Source organism: Cynara cardunculus (genome assembly GCF_001531365.2).
Source record: "Cynara cardunculus var. scolymus isolate 2C chromosome LG 8, CcrdV1, whole genome shotgun sequence".
Taxonomy (NCBI): domain Eukaryota; kingdom Viridiplantae; phylum Streptophyta; class Magnoliopsida; order Asterales; family Asteraceae; genus Cynara; species Cynara cardunculus.
The window spans coordinates 19,880,789-19,907,510 of NC_037535.1; the positions used below are offsets into that span (position 1 = coordinate 19,880,789).

General features: G+C 38.6%; 1 protein-coding gene across 3 annotated transcripts in view; it reads right to left on the reverse strand.

The window, feature by feature from the left end:
• LOC112516588 (fatty acid amide hydrolase-like) overlaps positions 1-26,034 on the reverse strand; it is a 27,471-nt gene extending 1,437 nt beyond the window's left edge. The window contains exons 1-19 of one of the 3 annotated variants that reach the window (XM_025123719.1): positions 25,820-26,034; positions 25,663-25,738; positions 25,455-25,564; positions 24,424-24,484; positions 23,968-24,155; positions 23,761-23,890; positions 23,574-23,651; positions 23,350-23,497; positions 20,963-21,075; positions 20,794-20,869; positions 5,598-5,669; positions 3,703-3,754; positions 3,250-3,330; positions 3,081-3,164; positions 2,754-2,857; positions 2,495-2,587; positions 832-900; positions 573-637; positions 179-240 (exon numbers count right to left, since the gene is read on the reverse strand). In XM_025123719.1, coding sequence (XP_024979487.1) covers positions 179-240; positions 573-637; positions 832-900; positions 2,495-2,587; positions 2,754-2,857; positions 3,081-3,164; positions 3,250-3,330; positions 3,703-3,754; positions 5,598-5,669; positions 20,794-20,869; positions 20,963-21,075; positions 23,350-23,497; positions 23,574-23,651; positions 23,761-23,890; positions 23,968-24,155; positions 24,424-24,484; positions 25,455-25,564; positions 25,663-25,738 — 1,662 coding nt within the window. In that variant the 5' untranslated portion in view covers positions 25,820-26,034. Of the gene's footprint in view, positions 1-178; positions 241-572; positions 638-831; positions 901-2,494; positions 2,588-2,753; positions 2,858-3,080; positions 3,165-3,249; positions 3,331-3,702; positions 3,755-5,597; positions 5,670-20,793; positions 20,870-20,962; positions 21,076-23,349; positions 23,498-23,573; positions 23,652-23,760; positions 23,891-23,967; positions 24,156-24,423; positions 24,485-25,454; positions 25,565-25,662 lie in introns of all 3 variants that reach the window. The other 2 variants (XM_025123721.1, XM_025123720.1) reach the window with 2 other exon arrangements.
• Positions 26,035-26,722: the final 688 nt, after the last annotated feature.

The window sequence follows — 26,722 nt, forward strand, 5'->3', positions numbered from 1 at the left end:
CCCCCAAAAAAAGAAAAAGAAAAAAAGAGAACACACCCACACAGTACAGCAAAATATGAAAATTTCCAGTAATTGTTGATCTAGCTTATGGGTGTGAATTCTCATTGAAAATGTTGTTACTGCAAATAAGATCAAATAGTTTTCTGGTTATTACTAATGCAAATTAAACAGTACTTACAGGTATAGAAATAGCTGGGAGCCCAAGAAGATTGCCAGCTAAGACAAAACGCATCAGATTGCCTGAAAGACATGATAAAAAGTTTCAGATTGCATGAATGACGAGCAGTACCCTCAAGATAAATTAGAGGAAAATAGAGTTGAACTAGTAAGCAATGATGATACAAGGGAAAGAGAATCGAACACAATCAATGTCCCGGTGGGACTAAAAGTTTAAAAGACCAAATAAGAACTTAAGAAATGGGACATGTCTGAACCACATAAAATTGCAATTTTCACTTTGCAAAAAAATTTATGTATCAACACACATCAATGACATTTGCAGAAAATAGATAATTGCGTCAATCAGTTACAAACTGAATTTCACATAATGACATTTTTGCTAGTTAACTCACTTGTAACCTTCATATTTGACTCGCCCAATTTAAGTGCACTTTTGGGAATTACAGGAGCTGTCATGCTAAAAAGAAGAAAAACAAACATCAGATGCAAAATCTCAAGTTATCAAAACCCCATGAGTACGAAGAAGTGTTGTTCTATAAACAATTAAATATATCATGCTTAGATTACTGAAATCAACCATATAGATTAAATGACAACAGTATGAAATTATGGAAGAACCAAGACCAATCTATTTACTACAATGGAACGTACCCAGTTGTTGGAGTAACTATGACATCAACCTTCTTGAAAATCTCCATGTGGTAGTACATAATCCTGCGCCTGCAATGGATCATATGAACACAAGTTGATACTTAAGTAAGAACTGCTTTTCAGTCCCACTATTTGAACAATTAAAGCGATTCTTCTATGGCTTTATTTGATAGAAAACAGATATGCAGATTAATAGCATTCTATTCCTAAATAATACATACTATGTATTCCTAAAGTACTTGAGAAATAAAAAAATCAATACACACCCTTCGCTTTTATTCTATATATTTTCTCCTAACTGCCCGCATTCAACACTCCCCCTCAAACTCGAGAGTATATGTCACATAGTCCCAACTTGGATATGATCAATGATCGGACTTGGTAGTTTTTGGTGAGGATGTGTGTGATCTGTTTTGTTTAGTGTTGACATATTCCAATTTCACTACTTCACTTCTCACCTTCTCACTGATGAAATGTCAATCAAGTTCAACAACTTTGGTTCTATATTGATTAACACATCATCATGATTGGAAAGGAAAAATGCTGACCGAGCTCATTAGGATGGGGCGAGCTCTGATGAGGATATTTAGTGGCATGGAGAAGTAAGAAGCAAATGTATTTTCAGGGAGTAGTGTAGAGGCGGAATTTCAATCAATAACAAACGGAATATGTGAGCTACTATGGAAAAAGCGAGTACTTAAAGAACTGAAGTTTGAAACAAGCTACCTATGAAGTTATTATGTGATAACAAAGCTGCTATATGTATTGCAAACAATCTGTTACAACATGATCGAAAGTTGACAGACGTTTTTATAAAAGAGAACACAAAATCTGGAGCTATATATGTACCATTTGTCCCTACAAAAGATCAGATTGCAAATATTTTGACAAAGGGATTATCCCGGCCAACTTTTGAAGTTCTCACAACTAAGTTGGGCATGTATGATATCTATGCACCGACTTGAGAGGGGGATGTTGAAAATATGTAAATAATAGGATTACGACTATCTGATAAGTTGTTAGCTTATAGTCCCTATTTTTACGCTATAGAGTTAGACTAGGGTTCTCTTATAAAGTGTAAAGAAGCCATTGAGATCTGAATATGCATACATTTGATTTCATCGAACTTACATTTAGAAACCTGGGCAATTCGGGTATGGTGATGTTAAAGGACTCAAAGATTATGAAACAAAAAAGAATTTGTTGTGCCAAAAGATGCTCGAGGAAGAAGCTATCTCCCTACAGAAATATTTATCAGTAGTGTTTTTCGATCCACAACCAGCACTAATGAGACATATATAGGAGCTGATACAAAGCCACTCAGCCAGGGCAAAAATCAAGTCTGAGTTTCAGCTTCTGCCCTTTTTAAGATTGACGGGGAGGTGTACATTGGATGAAGATTTTGCATTAAAAAATTGATTCTATCCATTGTTATAAAAGAAGAAAAATCTACAAACATAAATTTGTCTTGGTGTTGAATTCTGAAATAGAACTCCTTGTGATAAATAAACTGTTTTAAAGTGGACTCTTTCTTCAGGGCAGAGAGAGTGTTTAACCGTAACAGTCAAAATGCATAGTGGGCATTTAGGTTAGATAGGCATGATGGCTGTAAAGCCATTTTTAGAGACAACGATTTAAGAGATGGTTGATAAATTAGCCTCACCTTAGACGTTGGGCAGCAACATAATCTGAAGCTGTGAATGAGTTGAAAAGTGCAAAATTAATGCGCGAATCCAATGTAAGTTTATTAACTTTCCTATATAAGATAGAAGGAACCAAGTATAAGTAATAAATAGTACAAAGTAATGTAAAATTGTTCTATTAGAAAGGGGATAGCAATCCAATAGGCCAATCATACTAAACATAGAATATACCACTGGAACTTATATAATAGAACCCCTAAAAGCTCCAAATAGGCATACCCATCCTGAAAGTCGGGACTTAATGAGGCTGCTGCTTCAGAACCAATTGATACAACATGGGATGTGCGCATCTGGTCAAGCTCCGGTATGACAATCTCTACTACCTTGAAAAACAAACGTTGAAAGAATTAAACAAATGCATGAATACGAGTGTGCAAGATACTTCATTTTCTGGAGAATTTTACTGAATTATTTGTAATAGATACAAACTAACTGATGTGACCATTTCAAGTATTATGACCTATGTGAAAGGCAGATTACAGGATACATGAGTTACATTTCAAGTATTATGACATACAACATTCATATACGTAAAAACATACTTACATTGCACCCATGAGTTTCTGACAACATAGTAAGAACATCTTCGCATTTATTTGAGATATCAGGTGAGAATACATCATTAAACCACTGCCAGACAGACATGAAGTGAGTACTAATGTCCAAAGAGACATTCATGCTGTGCATAGAAAACCCAAAAGTAGAGAGGGACCACCTCAGTGTACTTCCCTAATCGCAATGTTCCCACAACACTGGAATTCTCTTGTGATGATAGATCAGGCAAACAAGGAACGGACTGCAGAAAAAACAAATAAATTGGCAGAGAAGGTATGTTACTGATATTTAAGAAGCAGCAGCACAAGCTTGTCTGCTACAGTCATGGACATTTACAATTAAATTGATAAAGAAGACGAAGATACATAACTGAGGTTATCAGTGCCATTTTTATGGAGCCAGAAAGAACAAATAAATAAACTTGGTGAACTTCACTTCTCATTTTTCTTTTAAAATATGCCCTTGAGCTTTAAGTATAAGTAGAAAATATCAAATATAAAAACTTCCATCATCCAATAATGCATGGCATTTTCTCTTGGGCCTTGTAACATAGATAAAAAATGCTAGAAGATCAAGAAAAAATATCAGGAGTATTTAATAGTGATCTGGTTACCGGCCGCAGACTGATTTTGTCAGCAGGAGAAGATCCTAAGATTGCTGCATAGCTGAGCAAAACAATAACATAATTCAGCCCCATATCAATTAGTTGGCCTTCTTTTCAAAGTTAAATAATTAAAATCATGATGGAAGATGTTTGAAGCAGAATTAAAAGTTTATAGGATATCGTACACTTCACCATAATAAACGTACCATCAGAAAAAAAATAAGCAAGACTCTTTTCTCTGAGACTGAGAATAGATGATAACTCCTAATTGTTGGTTTAACAAAGCTCAGTGCATGCATAATTCACTATCATGCAGACAAAGATGGTGCAAAAAAAAAAAAAAAGTAATGGTTAACAATATCACTTCTGTTTGAATTACACATTATCTTGACTCATTTAGAAAAGAATCACCTACTTCTCCTGTAGCAGAGATAAAACTAGAAGCAGAACAATACTCCGCTCTGTGTAATATTTCGTGCCTCTTATGAGTCACACCTGTTTTATAGAACAGAGAACACAAATAGTGAAGGGTCCACTGTACACCACATCAACCTCAAGTATGGTGGAAAAGCAAGAAGAAATACAAATGATAAAGAGGAGTTTTTATGAGCCACTGACCCTGCGACTTAAAAGTACTTGATAGAATTATTGTATATGATAGCTAGAGAGGAGCAAATGGAATGGTTCAATCCTAAGAAAAATAGTACGTGGCATTAAGGTAGCAAATAGAAAGAATACAATAAAGCTTACACAATTTTTTTTAGCAATTATATGGCCAGTCATCATCGTGCAAGTTAAGTTCCACGGGAATGAGGTGGCAAACCGTCACTTGTTTTAAACCCTACAAGGCCTCTAGAAATTAGTTTTGCTACGAATACCAACTATTTTAAGGTTGTGATGACTATAATATCTCCCAGGAATATGCTATATGAGTTTGTACTCCCGTTGATGTTTATTGTATTTTAGTTTCCATTTCTGAAGTATTTGGTTTACATCCAAAAAAATAGTAGTCTAGGCTGTGTAGTTAGGTATATATCACATGTGAAAGAAGCTAAATTAAATTGTTCATTTATGCATTTGGTATCCAGATAGAACACAGGATAAGACAGAAAAAATTGTTCAGCATTTGGTAAGACATAACTGGACAAGATAGAACAGATAAAATGACCAAATTACGCCTCATGAGTTGTTTATATATTTTGATTCATTTATGTAGTTTATTTAACATTATAATAAAATAAATATTCTTTTACAACAAAATATATCATTAAAGTTTTCGTAGTACTCCTGCAAAAACATAATTTACATTAGGAAGAAAAATAAAAAAATGAAGTTGATGTAAGGAATTATATTGACGTCCATATCCAATTATTTACAATGCTTTAAATCTCAACTATAAGTTATGAAAATATTCAAGACCTTGACATGCTTGTTAAAATATTTTATTTCGAATTTGATTGTTGTTATTCTATAAATGTGTTCCTGTCAAAATTAGTGTTACAATAAAATACAAGTCGGTAAAAAACAGTGTTGGGGTCATCACGTTTGGCCTGCAACCCTTTTGACTGGTTTCAAAAGAATCAACATTCAACTCCCCATTTACTTGTTTTCACTCGTTATCTAATCCAACCAAATGTGCCCCATTTGCAACCCCTAGATTAAATAATACTAGTAAGACATAGAGGTAACATGATTAGTAAACAGGCACATCAAAAGCCAAAACAGAAATACCATGCACACTTAATATTGTTATGCAGCCAGATGATGTTGCATGTGTAAAGTAATTTATGGTAGATAGTAACAGAGTATTTCATATCGGAATATAGCAGCAAATAGCATCCACATATCCTATGTTAGGGGCTGAACAAGATGTAGAGAGACTTTAAAATGTACAAGTTACTTACACCAGTATGATATCTTCAACACTGGATGCAATTGGACCTACAATTTCTACAGTCCCTCCATCACATAGAGCACTGCATGAATATTGATGAAGATAAACAAGTGATAAGATATTTTGTCAAATAAGAAAAACCTCAGATATACCCTTCCATCAGTTCAACTGTAAGATAAGGACATAAGGTCATGGGTTTACAGCCTGATCAAACCCACTACCTCTAAATTCTTAGAAATATGTAACAAATATCGGTAAATAAATAAATCAATGAAAAGGGAAACAAAGAAAGTAACGGAATCACACTTTCTACAGTTGTTTTTCTAGGGAAAATGTATCAATAATCAGTACCATGTGCCTATCATTTCATGTTTCTACAGCTACCAGAAAGGTTCTTTATTTTAACACAAGTGGGTCCTCTAATGAACACAATATGGCCCACCAATTTACTTGTTCTATACCCAGCAACAAATTTATTGTCTTGTGCTAACATATTTGCTACTTATGCCTATCAACATGCTATGACCTTTAGATTGTTAAATCTCAAAGCATGTAGTGCATGTACAAGAAGTCGTTTTGTTAGACTTGTATTCCAAAAGTGTAAGTAAAAAGCCTCTTGCTCTAGTCAAGAGGATTTAGTCTAGAAAGCAGCCTGGAACAAGAGCTCGGATGCAGAGATTGCTCGGACACAGTGGTGTTCCTCGCATACAGAGCTCGTTGCTCATCTTCAAAACTTCAAGTTCGTCTTCTTATCACTTTATTGAACAATGTCCAATCAAACTTGAAATTCAATGTATAGTGTTGGATTCCTTACAAAGCGCCCGCGTCTGATTAGCTAGTTGGTGAGGTAATAGCTTACCAAGGCGATGATCAGTAGCTGGTCCGAGAGGATGATCAACCACACTGGGACTGAGACACGGCCCAGACTCCTACGCGAGGCAGCAGTGGGGAATTTTCCGCAATGGGCGAAAGCCTGACGGAGCAATGCCACGTGGAGGTAGAAGGCCCACGGGTTGTAAACTTCTTTTCCCGGAGAAGAAGCAATAAGCATCGGCTAACTCTGTGCCAGCACCCGCGGTAATACAGAGGATGCAAGCGTTATCCGGAATGATTGGGCGTAAAGCGTCTGTAGGTGGCTTTTTAAGTCCGCCGTCAAATCCCAGGGCTCAACTCTGGACAGGCGGTGGAAACTACCAAGCTGGAGTACGGTAGGGCCATACAAGCCTGTTACATGAAATGCACCAAAACCAAAGCAAGCCACACCTGCAAGAAATAAATGTATTCCAAAGATCTTGGGCAAATCCAAAGAAGGTTTTCCTGTACGTTCATCACAAAATATTTCTAAATCCCAATACMCCCAATGCCAGATAGCTGCCAAAAAGCACAACCCAGAAAACACAATATGCGCTCCAGCCACACCTTCGTAACTCCAAATACCCGGATTCGTTATAGTCTCCCCCGTGATACTCCAACCGCCCTATGAATTGGTTATTCCTAAACGAGTCATGAAGGGTATAACGAACATACCCTGTCTCCATATTGGATCAAGAACAGGGTCAAAAGGATCAAAAACTGCTAATTCATACAGGGCCATTGAACTGGCCCAACCAACAACCAAAGCTGTATGCATTATATGAACAGAAAGCAATCGTCTGGGATCATTCAATACAACGGTATGAACACGATACCAAGGCAAACCCATGGAAATACCCATTTATGAAAGAATGAATACCCTTAATGGAAGATTCGGATGATTAATTCTTATGAAGATCTCGAACCTTGAGTTATATGAATCCATTAAAAATGAACCATACGTACCCATGACCATTATACCTAGAATATCTGCTACGCCTACTACTGCAGAAATTCCATCCATTCGTGCTCCTAAGGAGAGAAAGGACTGGGATGATAAAGACAGGCGAAGGGTAGAAATTGACCAAAAAGCCAAAAGGCTATTCATCATGATTCTACCCAACGAATTCTCCCGGTCCTTTGATGCATGTGATTCTGCAAAGGATCTATGGGATCAACTTGCTAACCAACTTGAAGGAGGGATCAAAATGAGAAAGAACCGCGGTGCTCAATGCCTAAATAAGTACAACAGTTTCCAAGATCTTCCTGATGAGTCTTTAGAACAGACTTATCACAGCTTCAACACATTGATCAATAAATGTAGAAAATGTGATGTTATTAGAACCCAGAAAGAGAACAACATGTTGTTCTTAAAAAGATTAAATGAAGAATGGGCAAATCTTTCTATGTCCCTCCAAGCAAATCAAGATTTGGAGCAATGGACGTTGCACGATGTCTATGGAACTCTGCAAGCACAAGAGAAAGAGGTACAGAAAAACAAGGTCTCTCTGGGTGGACCTCTGGCTCTAGTTTCTGAATCAAAGGAAGCTATCTGAAATCTTCTTGATTTCTTCTGAGATTTTCTTCATATTCTTCAGAGAGACATCTGGTCTTGTTCGTGGGTGGATCCTCTATAAGGATCTTAACCAAGAGAGAAGTCTTGAACCAACCCAATTGACGCTAAAGTCATCCCACCCGTCATCCTCTAGAAGAATGCTTTGCTGAGAACATTCTTCTCCATCGGAGTCAACCCAGTAATCCACTTGGATTCGTGGGTCAATTGGTTGTTGTTTGTCATTGGGCCTATACATTGTTTCGGTGAATCCAACGGCTGATCCTTCTAACTCCTCAGTAGCTTCAATTGCCTCTAGGGAAAGCATGAAAGGGATGATCTTATTGATAAGTTATTTTGTTTAACGTGTATGTATTGTCATTCAACGTTCTGTAGTTGAAGACCATTCGTTCTTTCCCTTTGATCTCAGCTCCTGTCTTTGGGTCGATTGATGTTCAACACAATTGGGAGGAAAACAAGGTCACTAATTACACCTTGTGCTATTATTGTGGCATCCTCACAACAGACATGTCCAGACTTCATTGTCCAAAGTGCCATTTCACGGCATGTGCACTATGTGCACACAACTATTTGGGCAAAACTATGACTGTTAAGAAATCGCAACAGTTAAAGGTAGAAGAAAGCTCAACAGGTGGCAGTGATGCAGGTTCCAAACTTTTGAGGGAACAATTGCAGGAAAAGACGTTGCAGGTTCAACAAATGATCAAGGATCAAGCCATAGAACAAATAGAAAGAAAGTTATGAAAAAGAACACGTAGAACATCTGAAGAAAACACTGCAAATCTGTGAAGACAATGGGTTGGTCTTGTCACCTACAAAGATGAAAATTGCAGTCCCATAGATAGATTTCCTTGGAGTTGTAATAGGAAATGGAACTTTGAAACTTCAACAGCATATCATCAAGAAAATTGTCAACTTTGATGAAGAAGAGATGAGAACTAAAAAGGGACTACGATCTTTCCTTGGTATACTCAATTATGCCAGAGGACACATTCCAAAGCTTGGAATTCTCTTATGACCCCTGTATGAGAAAACCAATGCCCATGGTGATAAGAGACTCAAGGCATCAGATTATGGTTTGATAAAACAGATTAAGGCCCAAGTACAGAACTTGCCTGATCTTGATATTCCTCCAGACGACGCATACATAATCTTGGAAACTGATGGATGCATGGAAGGATGGGGAGGAGTTGTGAAGTGGAAGAAGAAGGATGACCTTCGGAGCATGGAGAAGGTCTGTGCATATGCAAGTGGCAAATTCAACACCAATCAGTCCACAATTGATGCAGAAATCAATGCCTGCATTAACACTCTTGAGAAGCTCAAGATTTATTATCTTGATAAAAAAGAAATAACCCTCAGAACTAACTGCCAAGCTATCATAAGCTTTCATAATAAAACCAATAGCAACAAGTCATCAAGGGTTAGGTGGATGAAATTTGAAGATGCTGTTACAGGCACTGGAGTTAAAATCCACTTTGAGCATATAGATGGAAAGCAGAATCTGCTAGCCGACTCACTCTCAAGATTAGTTAACCTTTGTTTTGCAGGGGAATGCACAGAAGGAATGAAGAATCTGACTCAAGCCGCTTTCAGCTCGGCCGAAGCAACTTTCCAGGAAGCCACCTTCCAGTCCCAAGATATCTCTCTGAAGAATATGAAGAAAATCTCAGAAGAAATCAAGAAGATTTCAGACCTTTACCAAGAATCTTCACAAGGACTATCTACTCTTTTGAAGACCCAGCAGCCTTATACCGATATTACTAGACTCGATCCAATCAAAATGCAGTCGAGTTATCAGAATCCAGTTCATGGAGGTCCGTTGCACAAGACATTGAAATCGCAGCAGCAAGTGATGCAGTTAAGTCCATGCGAAAACTCCAGGCCATACTTCAATGCAAAGCCCAAGTATGCCTCGGAAATTCAGGAAAGGACAACCACTGGGGAGACCACAAAGAAGATGTTCGAATGCAAAATCGAGAAGCCCGAAGAATTCTCATCGAACTTGAAGCCTTATGCCAGCGACTGGGCCGAAACAATGTATAGGCCCAATGACAAACAACAACCAATTGACCCACGAATCCAAGTGGATTACTGGGTTGACTCCGATGGAGAAGAATGTTCTCAGCAAAGCATTCTTCTAGAGGATGACGGGTGGGATGACTTCAGCGTCAATTGGGTTAAGACCCCACGATCAGAAATACGTGGCGCACGAAGGTCCCGCATGTAATAAAAGTCTTGCCAATAATCAGAAGCAGCCAAATAATGGACCCCTCCACTAATATGAATTATTTCTTATTTTCGTACGTGTGCGGTGGGAAGCAAATAACCTGTCACTATTTGCTTTTCATCTTCAATAATGGTGTCGACTGCTCTTCTTTGTCGGCTAAGTGTGTTGGTTGTGGGAAATAATTGAGGTTGGCTGATCCCCTCAATAATCCCCTTTTCTTTGTATTATAAATAGCTATGTTTGTAAGAGTTGAGAACACACCTCTTCTCAAAGAAATCTTTGTATAATATCAAGCGATCTTTAAGCTTTTGTTTCAGCTTCCGCAAGTTTTTAAGATACTTAAAGTTTTAGTCTTTGCTCTTTTGTATCTTAAGTATAAAAATTTCCTGGTTGAATTTTTATATGGTATCAGAGCTATTGAATCAAAGCATTCTTTAGCTAGTATTAATGGTAGGCTAAGGCCATTCAAATCACACTGCTCTGCATGTCCAAGAAAACAAAGATGAAGTCCTCCCATACCCCAGATTTAGACAATTTCAACAAAAGGTTAAAGACATCCTAACCAAACTGGTAGCTTGGTCTATAAGGAGTTTGCCTTGCTGGTGGATAAACCGCTGGTCCTCTAACACCTTCTGGTGGCGGTTGGTAGCTGGTACTTGATTCTTCCTCCATGGTTGGCATCACTGTTTCAAAGTTCCATTTCCTATTACAACTCCAAGGAAATCTATCTATCAGGTTCGCTATTACAGGCAGTTTCAGTGTAATCGATATCGGGCAGCACAGGCAACAAGAAGAATTTTCGGAAGAAATCAATACAACCGAACATTGGAAACAGCCATTGATCCGGAGAGACAACTGGAAATCTCTAGGGAAAGGCGAGAAAATCTCGTCCCAGCGGAAGTACTTTACTCAAGCAATAGGAGTACAATCAGACACAGAGTCTACAGGCAACAAGAAGAATTTTCGGAAGAAATCAATACAACCGAACATTGGAAACAGCTGTTGATCTGGAGAGACAACTGGAAATCTCTAGGGAAAGGCGAGCAAATCTCGTCCCAGCAGAAGTACTTTACTCAAGCAACAGGAGTACAATCAGACACAGAGTCTACGAGCACTATTCGGTACTTAGTACTGGCGATTTCCACCATCATGTAGAAGTTGTCATACAGACTCATGGCTATGAAACTTGGCAAGGAGGAGATAGTAATCTACTCATCACAATGGCTATAACTGGAAGATTGTCCAATACTAGCTACATGGGCTTCCAGTATAACGTCAATGACGTTGTGGATCATCTATCCACCAATGGTATTACTGCAATACCAGGTGAACGACGAAGCATCGAAGAACTTGAAGGAATGAGTTGGCAATTAAGGCCAACTGAGCAGATAGCCATCCAAGCACCAACACGTGTTACTGTCAACGATAGGCTAAACAGGTCTGTTAGCCTTCGCTTTGAAAGATATAGGCAAGCACCACAAAATGTTCTTCATTTTAGATAATGAAAGCATTCCATTACTACCAACCCAAAGAAATACGACCTCTCTGAGAGATCCCCTCAATAATCCCCCTTTCTTTGTATTATAAATAGCTATGTTTGTAAGAGTTGAGAAAGTCTTTTGACTTCATATAACAAATGCTCAACTTCCTGACCTAGCAATTGCCTTTTATGAAAGCAAGAAAAGTTGTTGTCACTATTTGCTTTTCATCTTCAATAATGGTGTCGACTACTCTTCTTTGTCGGCTAAGTGTGTTGGTTGTGGGAAATAATTGAGGTTGGTTGATCCCCTCAATAATCCCCCTTTCTTTGTATTATAAATAGCTATGTTTGTAAGAGTTGAGAACAGACAAAGTACAAGAATGACAAAGGTAAGGTCAAGAAATGCAAATGTTAGCTATGCCAAGCTATCTAGCAAAAGAAGGCCCAGAGAAGAAAGAAGGGAAGAAAGAAAGCATTGGTGGTAGAAAGTGAAGAAGAGAATGAATCGTCTAACTCTGATGACGATGAAATCAGTGTTTTTGCACATTCTCTAGTTCTCATCACTAAGGAATTCCAAAGGAAGTTTGGAAGGACATTCGAAAGAAGAGGAAGAGACAAATGGAATGAGAAGAGTAAAGAACGTGCGTACGAGCCAAGGAACCCTCCTCCTCAAATCATGAAGAAGGAGGAAGAACAGCCGGATAAGAAGATGCACGGAAACAGATGCTTCAGATGCGGAAGACCTGGCCATTTCTTAAAGGATTGCAAGGGTCCTCTGACTAAGAATGATGCGTACCATAAAAACAAATACAAGTACAACCGTCCTCAGAGGAGCCTTATGGCAGAACAAGAAACTGGATCTCTGACTCTACATCAGATGAGGATGCCCAAGCTCATTTTTGTGGAATGGCTATTGATGATGAAGCAGAAGAATCTGGATCTGGCTCTGAGTCCCAAGTATGTTCCACCTCTGGCTCTGCACACTCAGAACTAGAACAAAGCATTTTCTTACTTACAAAAGATTTTCTCAAACTACAAAGCTTCTGAAGAGAAAAATGAGCTCTCTACGGAAAGGGATACCATTTTAAAATCAAAACTTTCCAAAGAGAATGTTTTCAAGACAGAGGTCCTTGAACTTAAAAAGGCCATGCAAAAGAAGGATAAGAACGTGATAGACTAAACTCCTTGGCTCTCAAAAATTATTTTCAAAAAGAAAGGGAATTTTTGCACCAGAATTTACAGAGAAAAGAGTTCTTGATCAAAAAGTATCAAGATGTTCAACAAGTGTATGAGAAAATCAACTCTCAACAAGACAAGACAGGGATAAGTTATGTTGACCTAGACCTAAAATGGAACAAGAAAACATCTCTTAAGTCTGTCTTTCTATTAGACCTAAAAACCTGATTTTCCTAGACCTAGACCTAGACCTAAAAACCTGATTTTCCTGCTCTGCATGAACCATCACCTTTCAAACAATCAAAACTTGGAGCCAGAGCTAGAAGGCTTAAATTCAAAAACATCTCTTACTCTTCTACTAAAGGTATGCTTGAACCAAAACAAGTTGATTTTAACAACATACAGAAGAAAGAAGAAATTTTTAGCTTTGGTAATCATGATCAAGAGCTTTCAACCTCAAAAGGTGATGATCTCAAGCCTATATCTACAGAAATAAGGGACAAAAGTGTTCCTAAAGATGATTTTTTCAAGACTTTGGATCCATGCCTATTAAATGAGTTCACAGAGAAAGTGAGACTTGTCTTCGAGCAAGATCTGCTTGAGGCCATGGACCACTACTCTGTATCTCAACAAAGCAATCCAGTGGAAAATTCCAAAAAGACTTTTGAATGCTCCTCATCTAAGCTAAAAGATAAACATGATGTGAATACCTATCCATGCGAATTTAATGATTTAAAATTGAAGGATCTCTCTGAGGAAAAACATTCTAATCAAAACTCAGAGGAGATCATTCAAGCTTTAAATCCACCACAAGAGCTCAATACATCAAAGGGACTCAATTCTTGGGTCTTTGGTATCCTAAGCATTCTGGCTTTGATTTATTTGCATATACAGATTCTCACCATGCAGGATGTAAGCTCGATAGAAAGAGCACATCAGGGAGTTGAAGTCCAGACGAACCTTCTTGTTCCAGGCGTACTACCCGAGTAAAATAGCAATGATTTGAAGCACTTCTTCTTAAACTATTTCGGAAACCCAAGGATCCTATTTCTCAATGATATTCCACGATCAATACAATTGGTGAAATCCACTCTCAATCGCTCTTTTTAGTTGGCGGGCAAGGTTTCCTACCCACCGGCTAGTCAACTACTTGGAAACAAGTTAGTGAGTTGGACATCCAAAAAGCAGAACTGTGTGTCAACATCCTATGCAGAAGCAGAGTACGTAGCCGTAGCAAGCTGCTCTTCACAAGTCATATGGATGAAAACTCAACTCAAAGACTATGGTATTGAGTTTGACAAGATCTCAATTCTGTGTGATTCAGAAAGTGCTATAGCCATCATAGCCAACCCTGTGCAACATTCCAAAACTAAGCACATTGATGTTTGATACCATTTCATCAAGGACCATGTAGAGAAAGGTACAATTGAAATGTTCTTTGTTTCCACAGATTTCCAACTTGCAAACATATTCATAAAAGCTCTTGATGAAAAGAGATTCAATTTTTTGGTTAGCAAGTTGGGTATGCTTAATCTACAATGTTAAGATAGAGCCTCTGCATTCATATTAAGCATATATCTATTTTTACCAAGTCCATGATACAGAGCCTCTGCATGAACTATGCAGAGCCTCTTGGTCAAATTTTGTCAAATCGTTTAAAACTTGTCATACAGAGAGTCTGTATATACTATACAGAGCCTCTGTACCTTAAACTATAACTCGTCATATCTTATCATCTTATGATCCAAGTATAGTTTAAGGGGAAGGTACACAAACAGAGTTCTTCATTCAAGGGGGAGACATGAATCTTCAATATACAAAACTTCTGTATGTACTATAAAGAGCCTTTGCCTCATGAAATCTATTCATGATGGCATAGAATCTGCGTAGTCCAACCATGAGTCTCTGTATCGCTCACTGAACAAAGCTCTTGATCAACTAAAGTGGACTAGGAAAAGTCTTAGGTGACTGAAGAACTCCAGCTAAAGGAAGATCACGAGTAGGCTGGTCTTCGCTTCGACTCAACCACCTACCTAACCTCTTGATTTACAACCACCCTGCCCCTAGCCCTACCATGAAATAAAAATATATCCCGCGGATCGAAGGGGGAAGACCTATTCAAAAAAAAGCTAAGTGAAGTCATTCAGAACTGATAAGCACCCAGAAGCACTAAAGGTATGTTTCTATCGTTAAATCCTCATAGTTTTGTCTTACAAAACTTCCTCTGGTTTCAAAATCCTTGTTGACCATTGTTTTAAAGACAGAGCCTCTGTCTCCAAGAACTTGGTGTCTATATCTTTATAAACCGGAGAGTAGGAATAAGTTCAAACAAGAGACATTTTCACTCCTATCAATAGCGCTCTGGTTGAAAAACACTTGTATTCATTTCCTTCTTTAGTGTTAAGTTCAAGCAAGAGATATTTTCACTCTAATCAATAGCTCTGGTTGAAAAACACGCATTCTTTAATGACCATCTAGTTTTAAGTACAGAACTTCTGTATCCTTAAAATATGATGAACCTCTTTATCCTTCCAAATTAGAATGAAGGATATGTCTCTTTCTAAATGTTGGTTCAAACCAAGAGCTATTTTCACTCTTATCATCAAGCTCTGGTTGACAAACACTTGTGCATTTTTTTAAAAACAAATCTCTTACTAAAATAAGAATATTAAATGGGGGTCACTCTTGAAAGGTCACAGACTGTATCCCTAATTTTTTTCAAATAAGGGAGGCGGGACGCATACAGTGAGCCGCAAATGTCAGACCACATGGCTTTCCCCTATTAGGTCGGGGGGGAAAACGATTGAAAAACCGACCCTTGGGTAAAATCACACTCGAGTGCCTTTGTTAATTTCCCTATTTAAAGGAGAAATTATCCCATTTTTGTTCTTTACGCTTACAAAAATCTCCAAATTGAATCTGCACAGAACTTTCAAGATCTTCAAAGACCTTCAACGAAAATCAAGAACTTGAACCCTTTCCAAATCTTCAAAAGCATATTCGATTCCAAGTAAGTTGTGTTTCTCCTTCAAGAAACCCTAAATCATCTTCGATAAACCCTAAATCCATCCTTGTTCTAAAAACCTGCAAACAGAAACCCTAATCTTTTTAAAAACCTGTTCTTAAACCTTAACCTTTAAAAATGTTTTCATCCTCATAATCAAACAACTCCCAAAAAAAAACTCCACAATAAAATCCATTGAAGGTACAAACCATCATGTGATTCCCCTACCTCTTAAACCCAATAACCATGCCCTACATCTCATCCTAGACAACTTTGAGTTCAAATACCACCTTGTGGTGGATGTTCTTCACCACCGTTTCTTGAACCCATCCTTGACCAATATAGACGACGAAGTCCCTGAGAGATTCATCCAGGAGTATTGGCAAATGTGTGAGGTAATGGCCAATGAGAAAGAAATCGTAGGAGAATTTTACATACCAGAAAACAAGTAATTCTGTCAAGTCACGATTTCTAGGTCTCTTTTCTCCTTGGTGTTGCGAATTCCAATGAAGACAGATCTTGGATTGCCTGCATATGCTCCACTTCCAACAGGTGAAGAAATTGTTGGATTTTTTAAGCTGGTTGGGGTACAACCAACAGATCAAGTACCCCTCCCAATTTAGGCGCCAGTTCGTGCTGCCTATGTGGAACGTTTTGTTCACATTGGTGAACAGGCCCTAACCGGAAAAATTGGGAGCATGGACATACTTTGATTTGCCTTCGTATTACTCCTTATCCTACAGCTGCTGTATGGGATATACTTTGATTTGCCTTTGGGTTACTCCTTAACCCTCTACACCGAGTTCAAGGTTGCCGTGGCAAAGAAGACCTTAGACAAGTCAAATGGCAAGGATTTGCCTGCACTGCTATTCCCCAGGTTTATAGGCCTTCTCCTAAGACCTGGATTGGAAGAGAGTGAAATTCCATGCATATCAGGCCCCATGGTCTGGTCAAGGTGAACATCCTCTCTACCTACCGTCCTACTCTGCACAAAGACGAATACCCTGCAAGGCCACTCCCCAAGAAGCTAATGGCATATATCAAGACGAGGGAGGTGAAGAGAGCCTACAGACATGTACGCGAGTCACTAAAACCAGTGACTCGAACCCCAACACGCATAGGGGAAACCGTTGATGGAGAGGAGGGAGAACAAGAGACAGAGAAGGAACACAGAGGGAGATGGAGAGAGATGAAAGAGAAAGGAGGGAGTTGGAAAAGAAGAAGAGGGAAAAGGAGATGAAGAAGAGGAAAAGAGAGGGAAGAGGAACAAGCCAAGAAAGCAAGGCTAGAGAGGGCGCAGAGGGAGAAAGAAGAAGAAGAGAGGAGAGCAAGAGCTGAGATAGAGAGGAAAGAACAAGAGGAGAGGGAGAGGAAAGCAAAAGAAGATGCTCTACTTCAACAAGAAGAGAGTACAAGGGAAGAGGAAGAAGAAGAAGAGAGTTCTGATGAAGAGAGCTCTAGTGATGAAGAGGGTGACGAGGAGGAGATATTCAAGCTGAGGGGGAGCCAGAGCAAGAGGGAGCTAGGAACAAGCACATATACTTCTCAAGCCCAACTCCCAGTGCAAGCACATCATTTGATTCAGTTGGTCGAGCAACACGAATCATTGAAACAGAGGTGCACGCCTCAAACCCGCACTAGCCTAGCCAGCCAGAGGTCGCATCTGCCTCTGGCCAATATAGCCAAAAGGAAACCACACTTCAGGCTTCATCCTCTCAAAATGGTGAATCCTTTGAAAAGATAAGTGGCATGTCTCCCCATGCCACGATACCATCCCATACAGAGGAATTTGTTTCCTCTGCACTAGCGCTATCCCCAAATTGTTCAGAGCAAGACTTAGGTGCACGAGACTTTGAGACTTTCGACCAAACTCAAAGTCCACTCATTGATGACCTTCCATCCAACTCTAAATTGAGTGGAAGAGTTCATTATGACGGAACAACCATAGTATCCTCTCCTCATGCAGAGATACGAGGATCGGCTGGAAATCCTTCCATGTTCGACGTCCAAATAGATAAATGAAGGTGTCCTTGGGACAAGGACTTACTCTGTTGGGCCGGAGGTCACCCCAACAGAATATGTCACGAAAGGAGAGTTCCAAACCTTCGCCACCTTTGTTCTGTGCTCCTTGGAAGAGCTTAAACTTACAATGGCCCGTGCAGAGCCATCAACTTATGCATCTGCTTCAGATGAAATCATCCATTGCAACATTGAGAGCTGAGTCTTTAACAAATGCTTCTCGCATCGAATGATCTCTGGAATTGACGGCGAGCACTAATGAAACCCTGCAAAGGGTTATTTCTTTTCTAAGAGGGAGGAGGCCAGGCCAACAACACTTGTCTCTATGGACCAATTTCAAAGGTTCAGAGAGGACATCGTAAAGATGAATGAGCAAGATCTCATCCCAGTTGGCGCCCCTGCAGACTATATCACCCGTACAGAGATGGTGGCTCTGGGTGATCGTCTTCTCCAAAGAGTGGCTGACTTCACGTCCGAGTTTAACAACACAGCCAAAACATCTGTAGCAGAAATGCGCCATTCCTTGGCTGCATTCAAATTCAGGGCGGATGTAGAGATCACAAAGGCCACACAGGCGGCAGATATCATAGAGCTCTTCGATGAGAAGGTGAAGGCAATGCCTCCCACAGAGCTCAAACAGAAAAAGAAGAGAAAGAAGAGAAAGTTGAGGAAGCTTGGCTTTACATGTGGAGAAATTTCAAGGAAGAGGAGACATCTTGACGATGATGAGGACCAGGATGACTCTGGTCCTCAAAATCATCAAGAGGGGGAGAGCACACAGCCAGAGCAACAATCAAATATTGCTCCCTCCTCCTCTGTACCTGCCCCCACATCAACAAATCAAGAGCCTGCGCCAACCACTCAAGCACAAGACAAAAAAAATGAGCCAAAGATGGTACATACAGAGTTGAGGTGCGGCTAGAGCTACCAGCCCCTCAACAAACAGACAGCACAGCCAGAGCCTACTCATCAAGAGCAAGAGTCAACAAAGCCAGAGTCGGCCTCTATATCACTTGGTGGAGAGAGCTCTACACTTAAGCTCTTAACAACTTATGCATCTTCATCAAGTGAATCCTCCTCCTCCTCATCCTCAGAATGCTTCATGGAAACCGCCCAACCAAGAGGAGAGGATAAAGAGGAGATTGTTGTAAATGTGCTAGAGCCAGAGGAGGAACCACCAGGAGCAAGATAATACTGAGAAACTTAGCACCATACTGAAATAAACAAAAAAAAAAAAAAGGAATCTTGATAAACTTAGGTGTTGGAACTGATGTGGTCTGGCAGCAGTAAACCTTAACATGCCTTGGCGGTGGTTATGTATGTACTGCTCTAAGGTTTTTTTCAGTGAAGGAACCACACTGATAGCTTTGTTCTAGTTTTCCCCATCCTTCAGTCAATTAAGCAGGCTCTTTTTCGGGGAGGGTAGGCCAAGCACCTGCCATTGTCTCCATCATCATCTTTCTCCCATCTCTACCATGGGTTGGGTTCCGGTGAAAATGGAAGTTATGGTGAGAAGGGTAAGAAGGGATCTCCACCCTTGGATCAATCCTAATTGAAGATCAACACTACTGAGATGCACCGGATCAATTCCTGTGAAAAGCGCAATTCATAGGGTGTGGGTGAGATTAAAAATGATCAAGGGTCCAGATCCCTTCTTATGCTTCTCAACTTAACTTTTATTCTCACATGATCCTCTCGGCCATTGTCCCGAGAGATGAAAAAAAGAAAGAAAGGCTGCAATAACAAATATCCACTAGACCACTTTTGACTACAAGAAAACCAAATCAGGTGAGAAGAACCCATAATAGAGGTGGACCGCAGTTACATTGAACCAGAGGATGGAACATATTGCAAAAGTCCCTCAACTTCTTCTGAAAAAATTCAAACATGATTCTTGAACTTTCTGGAGGTTAGAAAACCTCATATATTCTAGAATTGCAAAAGAATGCTTGAAATGTTAGAAATTATTAACCAGGTAATGTGTCAGATTGACAGGGAGGTGAAACTAATCAGTTGATGAAGATGAGATACTAGGTACTCTATGGTTTGATAGGTCTTGACAAGATATATGGTTAGGATCTAAAGGGTCAGAACGGGTTATGTGGGTCAAAGGTAGCCAAAAGAAACATAACTTCTAAAGTAGAAAATTATGCACCTGTGATGTCTATGTATTGTGGTTTTACAAAGTACTAGCCTAAAGCAGCAAAGCACTCATGTCATGCAAGTATTTTGGGGTTCAAAGAATATGTCTCATAAAACCTAGAGTACACAATGTACACACTCTCTAAAACAAGCTTTAACACTTCACTTGGTTCTTATCTTTATGCAAGGTAAACCAGAAGGGCCCAAAACCCATCCTTCCTGTTCGTTTTGTTTCATGTTGACTTGTAGCATCTTGGATCGCTTACAAGAAACATGTAGAAAACTGCTTCTAAATAGTGTAAGCAGCAATGAAGTTCCTAAAGTACTAACAAACGATTGCTGACATGTGGAAAAACTAGTATCTTAGGCCACTAAAGGATCACTAATACACTTAGCACAAAGACAAAGCCACCCTTATTGGCCCAACGGAAGTCTGCATGATACATTCAGCATTATCGATACGTATTTTCTAACCATGCAACAGGTACCAGAGCATGCCGATTCTTGTTACAAAGTTCATACTGTAATTCACAGCACATCAAGCACCAAAAAGTCCATTGATAATCAATAGATGCTCAAATGCAAGGACCTCCAATGAAGTTCAAAAATCGGAAGGGAGTTGCGATATTCTAATTTACTAGCTCTTACTTAACAGAGACAGCCTTAATAAGAAACAATAGTGATGAAAGGAAACGGCAAAGTCAATGAATGATTTGAATCGAAAACTTACCCTTTGATGTCGGTACGTCCATATGTTGTTTTCAATCCCACGACACCACAAAGGGAAGAAGGAATACGAATTGAACCTGGAATTTAACATTAATCATTATTAGTGGTTGGGGAATTAATACAATTTATCAATGCTTAATCTTCAAATCCTCATGTGATATGCATACAACCTCCGCCATCTGTTCCCAGTGCAGCAGAACATATTCCGGAAGCTACAATAGCTGCTGGGCCTGATGATGATCCACCTGTATATCTATCCAGATCGTGTGGATTTCTAGCAGTTCTGTCATGAAAATGTGTTTTTAATGTGATACAGAACAACCAAGGGAACCAAAATTGGCAAGAGAAAGAAAAGAACAGGTGTCTGCATGTGGAGTATAATACCCGCAATTCTTCATATTTATTTTCAATCTAGAGTCTTTGGATTTTATCGGTTTAAATTTGTAATAGCAAGTTATTACTGGTTTAATGTTGCTATTATGACCTTACATTGTGTTGGTGGTTTAAAGATCAAAAAATGGTGAAATTTTGAGGATTCTAGTACGTTGAGCGACTTCCCGCACGGCTAAAGCCGCGGGAAAGGTCATCTAACCCACTGTTTGTTTCGCCCTCTTTGTGCAGGTCAAGAAATTTCGCTCAGTGGCCGAGGCCACACACGAGGCGTCTTAAGGCGCATGGGCTAAGTTGCCCGGATGCTGAAGCCGTGTACGGGAAGGGCGCCTGGATGGTGAGGTGTGTGTGAACAAGGCCGGGCAACCTAGGCCGCCCCACAGGAAGCCCGAGCCACTACCTGCTAACCTTGGTCCAGGCTTGGCCCTCTTACTCGTTACCTCCTTCCTTCCTCATTTACTCTCCATACTTCTCCCTCTCCCTTCGATTTAGAGTTCATTTAAGGGGATTTCTCAAGAAGTTATTGTGCATTAAAGGAGCCTAGAAGAAAGCTTCAAGTGTGGAACCAAACAACTCAATTTCTCTATATTCTCTAGGGTTTCCTTGATTTTCCAAGTTTTCACTAAAACCTAGTATTGTGAGTTCATCCTATACTTTTTTCTAAACCATATACATGTTAAAATGTTGTATTTTAGTACTTAAAGCTTTTATTTCAAGTATTTCACATTTGAAAGATTTTGGACTAACTAGGTCAAATTTGGGAATTTTGGGGATTTTATATATCTTGATAAAACAAGTGTTTGGAATGGTAATAAATATATGGGAGATGGTTATTTCAAAGTATTGAGGAGTTTTAGAGCCCACATGTATTTTGTTCATAACTTTGGTTCTAATTGATATGGAAATTTTACCTATTTGATGACTATTGGGAAACAAATGTTTACATGTTGGGTATGGTTTGACATATCTAGAGAAATATATATGTAAGACTAGATGCAATGGATCCATAGGCATATAAGTCGACTTAAGGTGATAAAATGGGATAACTAATCCCACCCCGTAGCTAGATATGGGAATCATATCTCCGGGGACTCAAACTACAGACAGTAGGTGGTTGAACTCGATGAATGTGTGACCCGTAACACTCTTTCGCTCTTAGTTCATTTGGGGGACTCAAACTACTGACTGTGTGTAGTTGAACTTGATGACCAATGTTCCATAGTAGGAGCTCTATAACATTGTACTGTGACTTACTTTTGTGTTTTATCACTGTCAATGGTAAATCAGGTATGCCCCGTCATCTTATGATGATTTACGCCCTTCCAAGGGTTAATATTATTTTAATATACAAATGGTCATGATTTAAAGCTATGCTTTCCGTTTTAATGTTTTATAGCTTTATTCAATAAATGTTTGTTCTCACTAGGCGTTAAGCCTAACACTTTTTCTTAAATGACATGTATATCAGGTTCACTTAGTGGTGGGGCTCCTAAGACTTGAGTGGAGCGGTATGTGCCGGTAGAGGCCTTTTTGGGTGACAATATTTTGGGAAGTCAATTGTGGAGTTACTATTGATACATCTATTCTTTTGAGGATTGTAACGACACCCGATTTGTAATCTAGATCTAGAAGTGATTTAGATTATTAGGTTGTTTGTTGCCATCCTTTAAATTTGTAAACTCTCATACCATTTCCCTTTTTATTGGGTGATTATATTTGATCAAATCTTAGTCCGTTTCAATTTTACAAGTTTAAATTGTCTCCTATTTTAGGGGTGTTACATGGAGGCACCAGAAATAAGAAGTTGAATGATTGCATGCCTTTAAAATAATCACAACTCCACCAATCTACTAAAATTAGAAAGTCTCCCGCTTTTTGACAAAAAAATCTCTTAATTCCCCTCTTGGGAAGGTAAACAAATATGAGAGAAGGTTACCATATTGCAGATTATCCTTGTGAGGATGCCTCATAAGCTAATGGTCCTACTCATGAAGCTACATGTATGTATGTAAATCGAACAATCTATTAACGTGCAGATAACAACTTGAATCACAGGTATAAGATTACAAGGAAAAAGAAAATAAATTTGAGAAAGGCATAAGAAATCATAGCCATCCACAATAGGGTAAGGACACAATTATTTGTTAAAAATGTCATAAAGCCTTACCCATAGTTCGGATTAACTCCAGTTGTTCCCATTCCCAATTCATGCATATTGGCTTTCCCCACCAATATCACCCCACAACTCCGTAACCTTGATACAGAAACTGCATCCTTTGTAACATCACGTACCTCATGAAGCCATGTTGTTGCACCTGTTTGTTGGCAACTTAAGCTAGATGTGACCAGTGCTGAAGAATATTTAGGTAAATTAAAAGATTGGATATATACCCTTAGATGGATGGGGATAACAATCTATATCATCCTTGATTGCCACAAAGATGCCATCTAATATCGACAATGGCTTTCCTGCACAACCCAAAAATGAATATGGAAATCAACTAAGAATGAGTTTTTGGAAGTACATCTTGAGATGGGTGATCGGTAAGTACTAATTTCAATATAGAAGCATATGTACCTTCCGCAAACCGTTGCGTTGAAGCTGCAGCTTGCTTTCTTACATCCTCGGCATTAAAGGAAATCAATAGAGGTGTTGGGGGTTTCTTATTGCTGAACTCTTCAATTGCACAAATGACATATTCTGCGACCTAGTCCATGAAAAGGATGTCACTTTTAGCAGAATAAAAAGTGGACTAGAATGTGGAGTGACTTGTAGGTGATATACCGTTGATGGGGTGGTAAGCCCCTTCCTGTAAGAATTTGCATAATCACGAATCTTCCAGTAGCAGAATGGAGTCGAGTCAGAACTGTGATAGTTAGCAGAATCATACTGGGGAAGACATTTCAAGGCTGATTCAACACGGTCTTCAGATCTTCCATCTTCTTTGAGAAAAACCACTCCAGATTCTGGTTCTATTTCAAACTGAATGAATTACTTCTATGTTTATGGAAGCTTATGCATAAGCACTTTGACACCAAGGCCTATATCATACATAACTCTTTGACCACGAGGCCATCAACTTTCTCTTTTGAAGAACCAAAATCAAGCTTACCTTTTCCAACATGCTGGAAAAAAGTTCATTTTGTTCTTTTTTTTTGTTGTGGGGGGGGGGGGGTTAACATTGAACATATATAATCAACAACTCATTAAGAACAATTTAGAATCCAAAGGAGGTCAAACCTTGAGGAGGGAACTCAGGTCTAAACATTGGTGGTTCTGGTATCACGGTATCTCTTAACATCTGGTTAATATCCAATGTTAGAGTGTATACAACAAAAAATAATCAGCATTTAGTTTCTAATTCCCAACATTGCAACTACCATTGGTTCTGCTATGCTTTGTTCAGAGCACCAGAACATAGAATAAAACCATAAGACTATCCTTGTTAGCATAGCATTTTACAAAATTCCATCAAGTAGCAGCATTTTCTCTTTGCATTCGAATTTCATTCAACGTTTTGATACAATCAGATTCCAAAACCTTAATCATGTGATGCAAGTTCTTAGTTCTGGGATGAAAATGGTGATGAAAAAATATCAAATAGAGCAACCAACAGAAAAGAAGCACTCCCAGTTGAGATAATTGTTCCGACTTCTAAGTTCAAAGGAGTCATGCTTAGAATATCAAAATTCATAAAATCTGACCAGAGCTGAAGCGTAAAGGGTGGTATGGCATCCAACTATCTAATAAGGTTTATATGGAACAGATTTTGGATTAGAAAACCACATGTTAATGCAATTTGGAAAGTTTGATCACAGACACACACATCTTTTGAAAATTAAATGGAGTAAGATAGATGAAACAAATAAAGTTTTAACCTTTATAAATTTTTTAAATCTTTAAGAAAACCACATGTTAATGCAATTTGGAAACTTTGATCACAGACACACATCTATTGAAAATTAAATGGAGTAAGATAGACGAAACAAATAAAGTTTTAACCTTTATAAATTTTTTAAATCTTTAACCTCCATTTAATTTTCAACATTCTTAAAGGTTTTATAACATAATGGACACTGGAAACTACCAAATCCTTAATCAAGATATGATGAAACTCGAGAAGTTTGACAGGTCTAGTTACACCCGTTGGACGGACAAAGTCAACTCCATGTTGATGGTGGTAAAACTCTATCTACCAATATGGGATCGAAGACAAACTTTCAACCCACTAAAATTTCCAACAACATCAGCATTAGAAGTTTAGAACACACCTCATTCATTTTGTTTTGTTTCTTCAAGTGACCAATGATCAAAGAACCGATCAAAGGCATTTCAATTAACTTGACAAAAAACTTCAGCCATAACCCAGTTATATGAGGAGCTGCAACGAACCCAACAAGTTAAAACATCACATATTAACTTCATTTCACAACTAATCACAAAAACAATGAAAAAAGTACAGCACACAAGAAAAAAGACCTTCAATTTCTCCGGTATCGTACTTGACCGTGGTCAAATCAACTTCAGTGACCGGCAACAACCTCGGCTTCCCCATCTTCACACAAACAATTCATCAAACATCAGGTGGGCATCATTTTGTACATAATTTCTAAACTCAAAAGATGAAAATGCTTACGAAATTGACCAGTGAGAGCGATAGATTAGAGGAAAAAAGAAGTTGGGTTCCTATGTGAGTGGTGTGATGATGATTGGTGAAATTGGCATTGATGAGCACAATGATGGCTTCGTATTGTTGTAACCAATGTTGACAGAAAATGTTGTTGGGATGTCAAGTTACTGAACCACGACTACAATACGATGACGTTTGTTACTCGGAGAAATTCTCGTGTTTGTTCGTCCGATCTCATTGAATTTCATGTCAGACCCATTTAACCATTCCTTGACTCAATTTTATTAAATGTCAATTATTTAAAACTAATAATATTATTTTTTTTTTCAATTCAAATCGAGTAGGTGTTTTTTCAGCGATTATTTTATTAAAACTAGTTGTGTATTCATGCAATGTTACGGGAGCCTTAAATTTTAACGATTTTAAAGTTTTACTGGTTTTATTAGACTAGATTTAACGATGATATAAGTTACACTTGGTGTTTACATATTAATACAATTTGAATAAATAAGAGTTATGGTTCCAATTATAGTGTATCGATGAAAAAAAATTGTGTGACGATTTAAAATACAATATATTTAAAATCAAACATATTTAAACGACTCTATAAATATGTTCGATTTGCACCAAGAGCAAAGAATCAAGAGATCGAGAACCAGACCGAGAGTTTTAGAGCAATTGAATGGGAGAACTTTTAATAATTCATGGTGAATATCAATTTGAATCTCACCTTGGAGGATGGGAAGAAGACATAGAGGTATGAAAGGGTGAAGGCATGAGTGAAATGTGTCAAAAGTATCTTGAGAACATAAAAAGAAGAAATAATAATGTACATTGGTAACTTGTACTATATGTTATTTTAATTGTAGATTAAGAGATTTTCAGATTGAATGCATAAAGTAGTAGTAC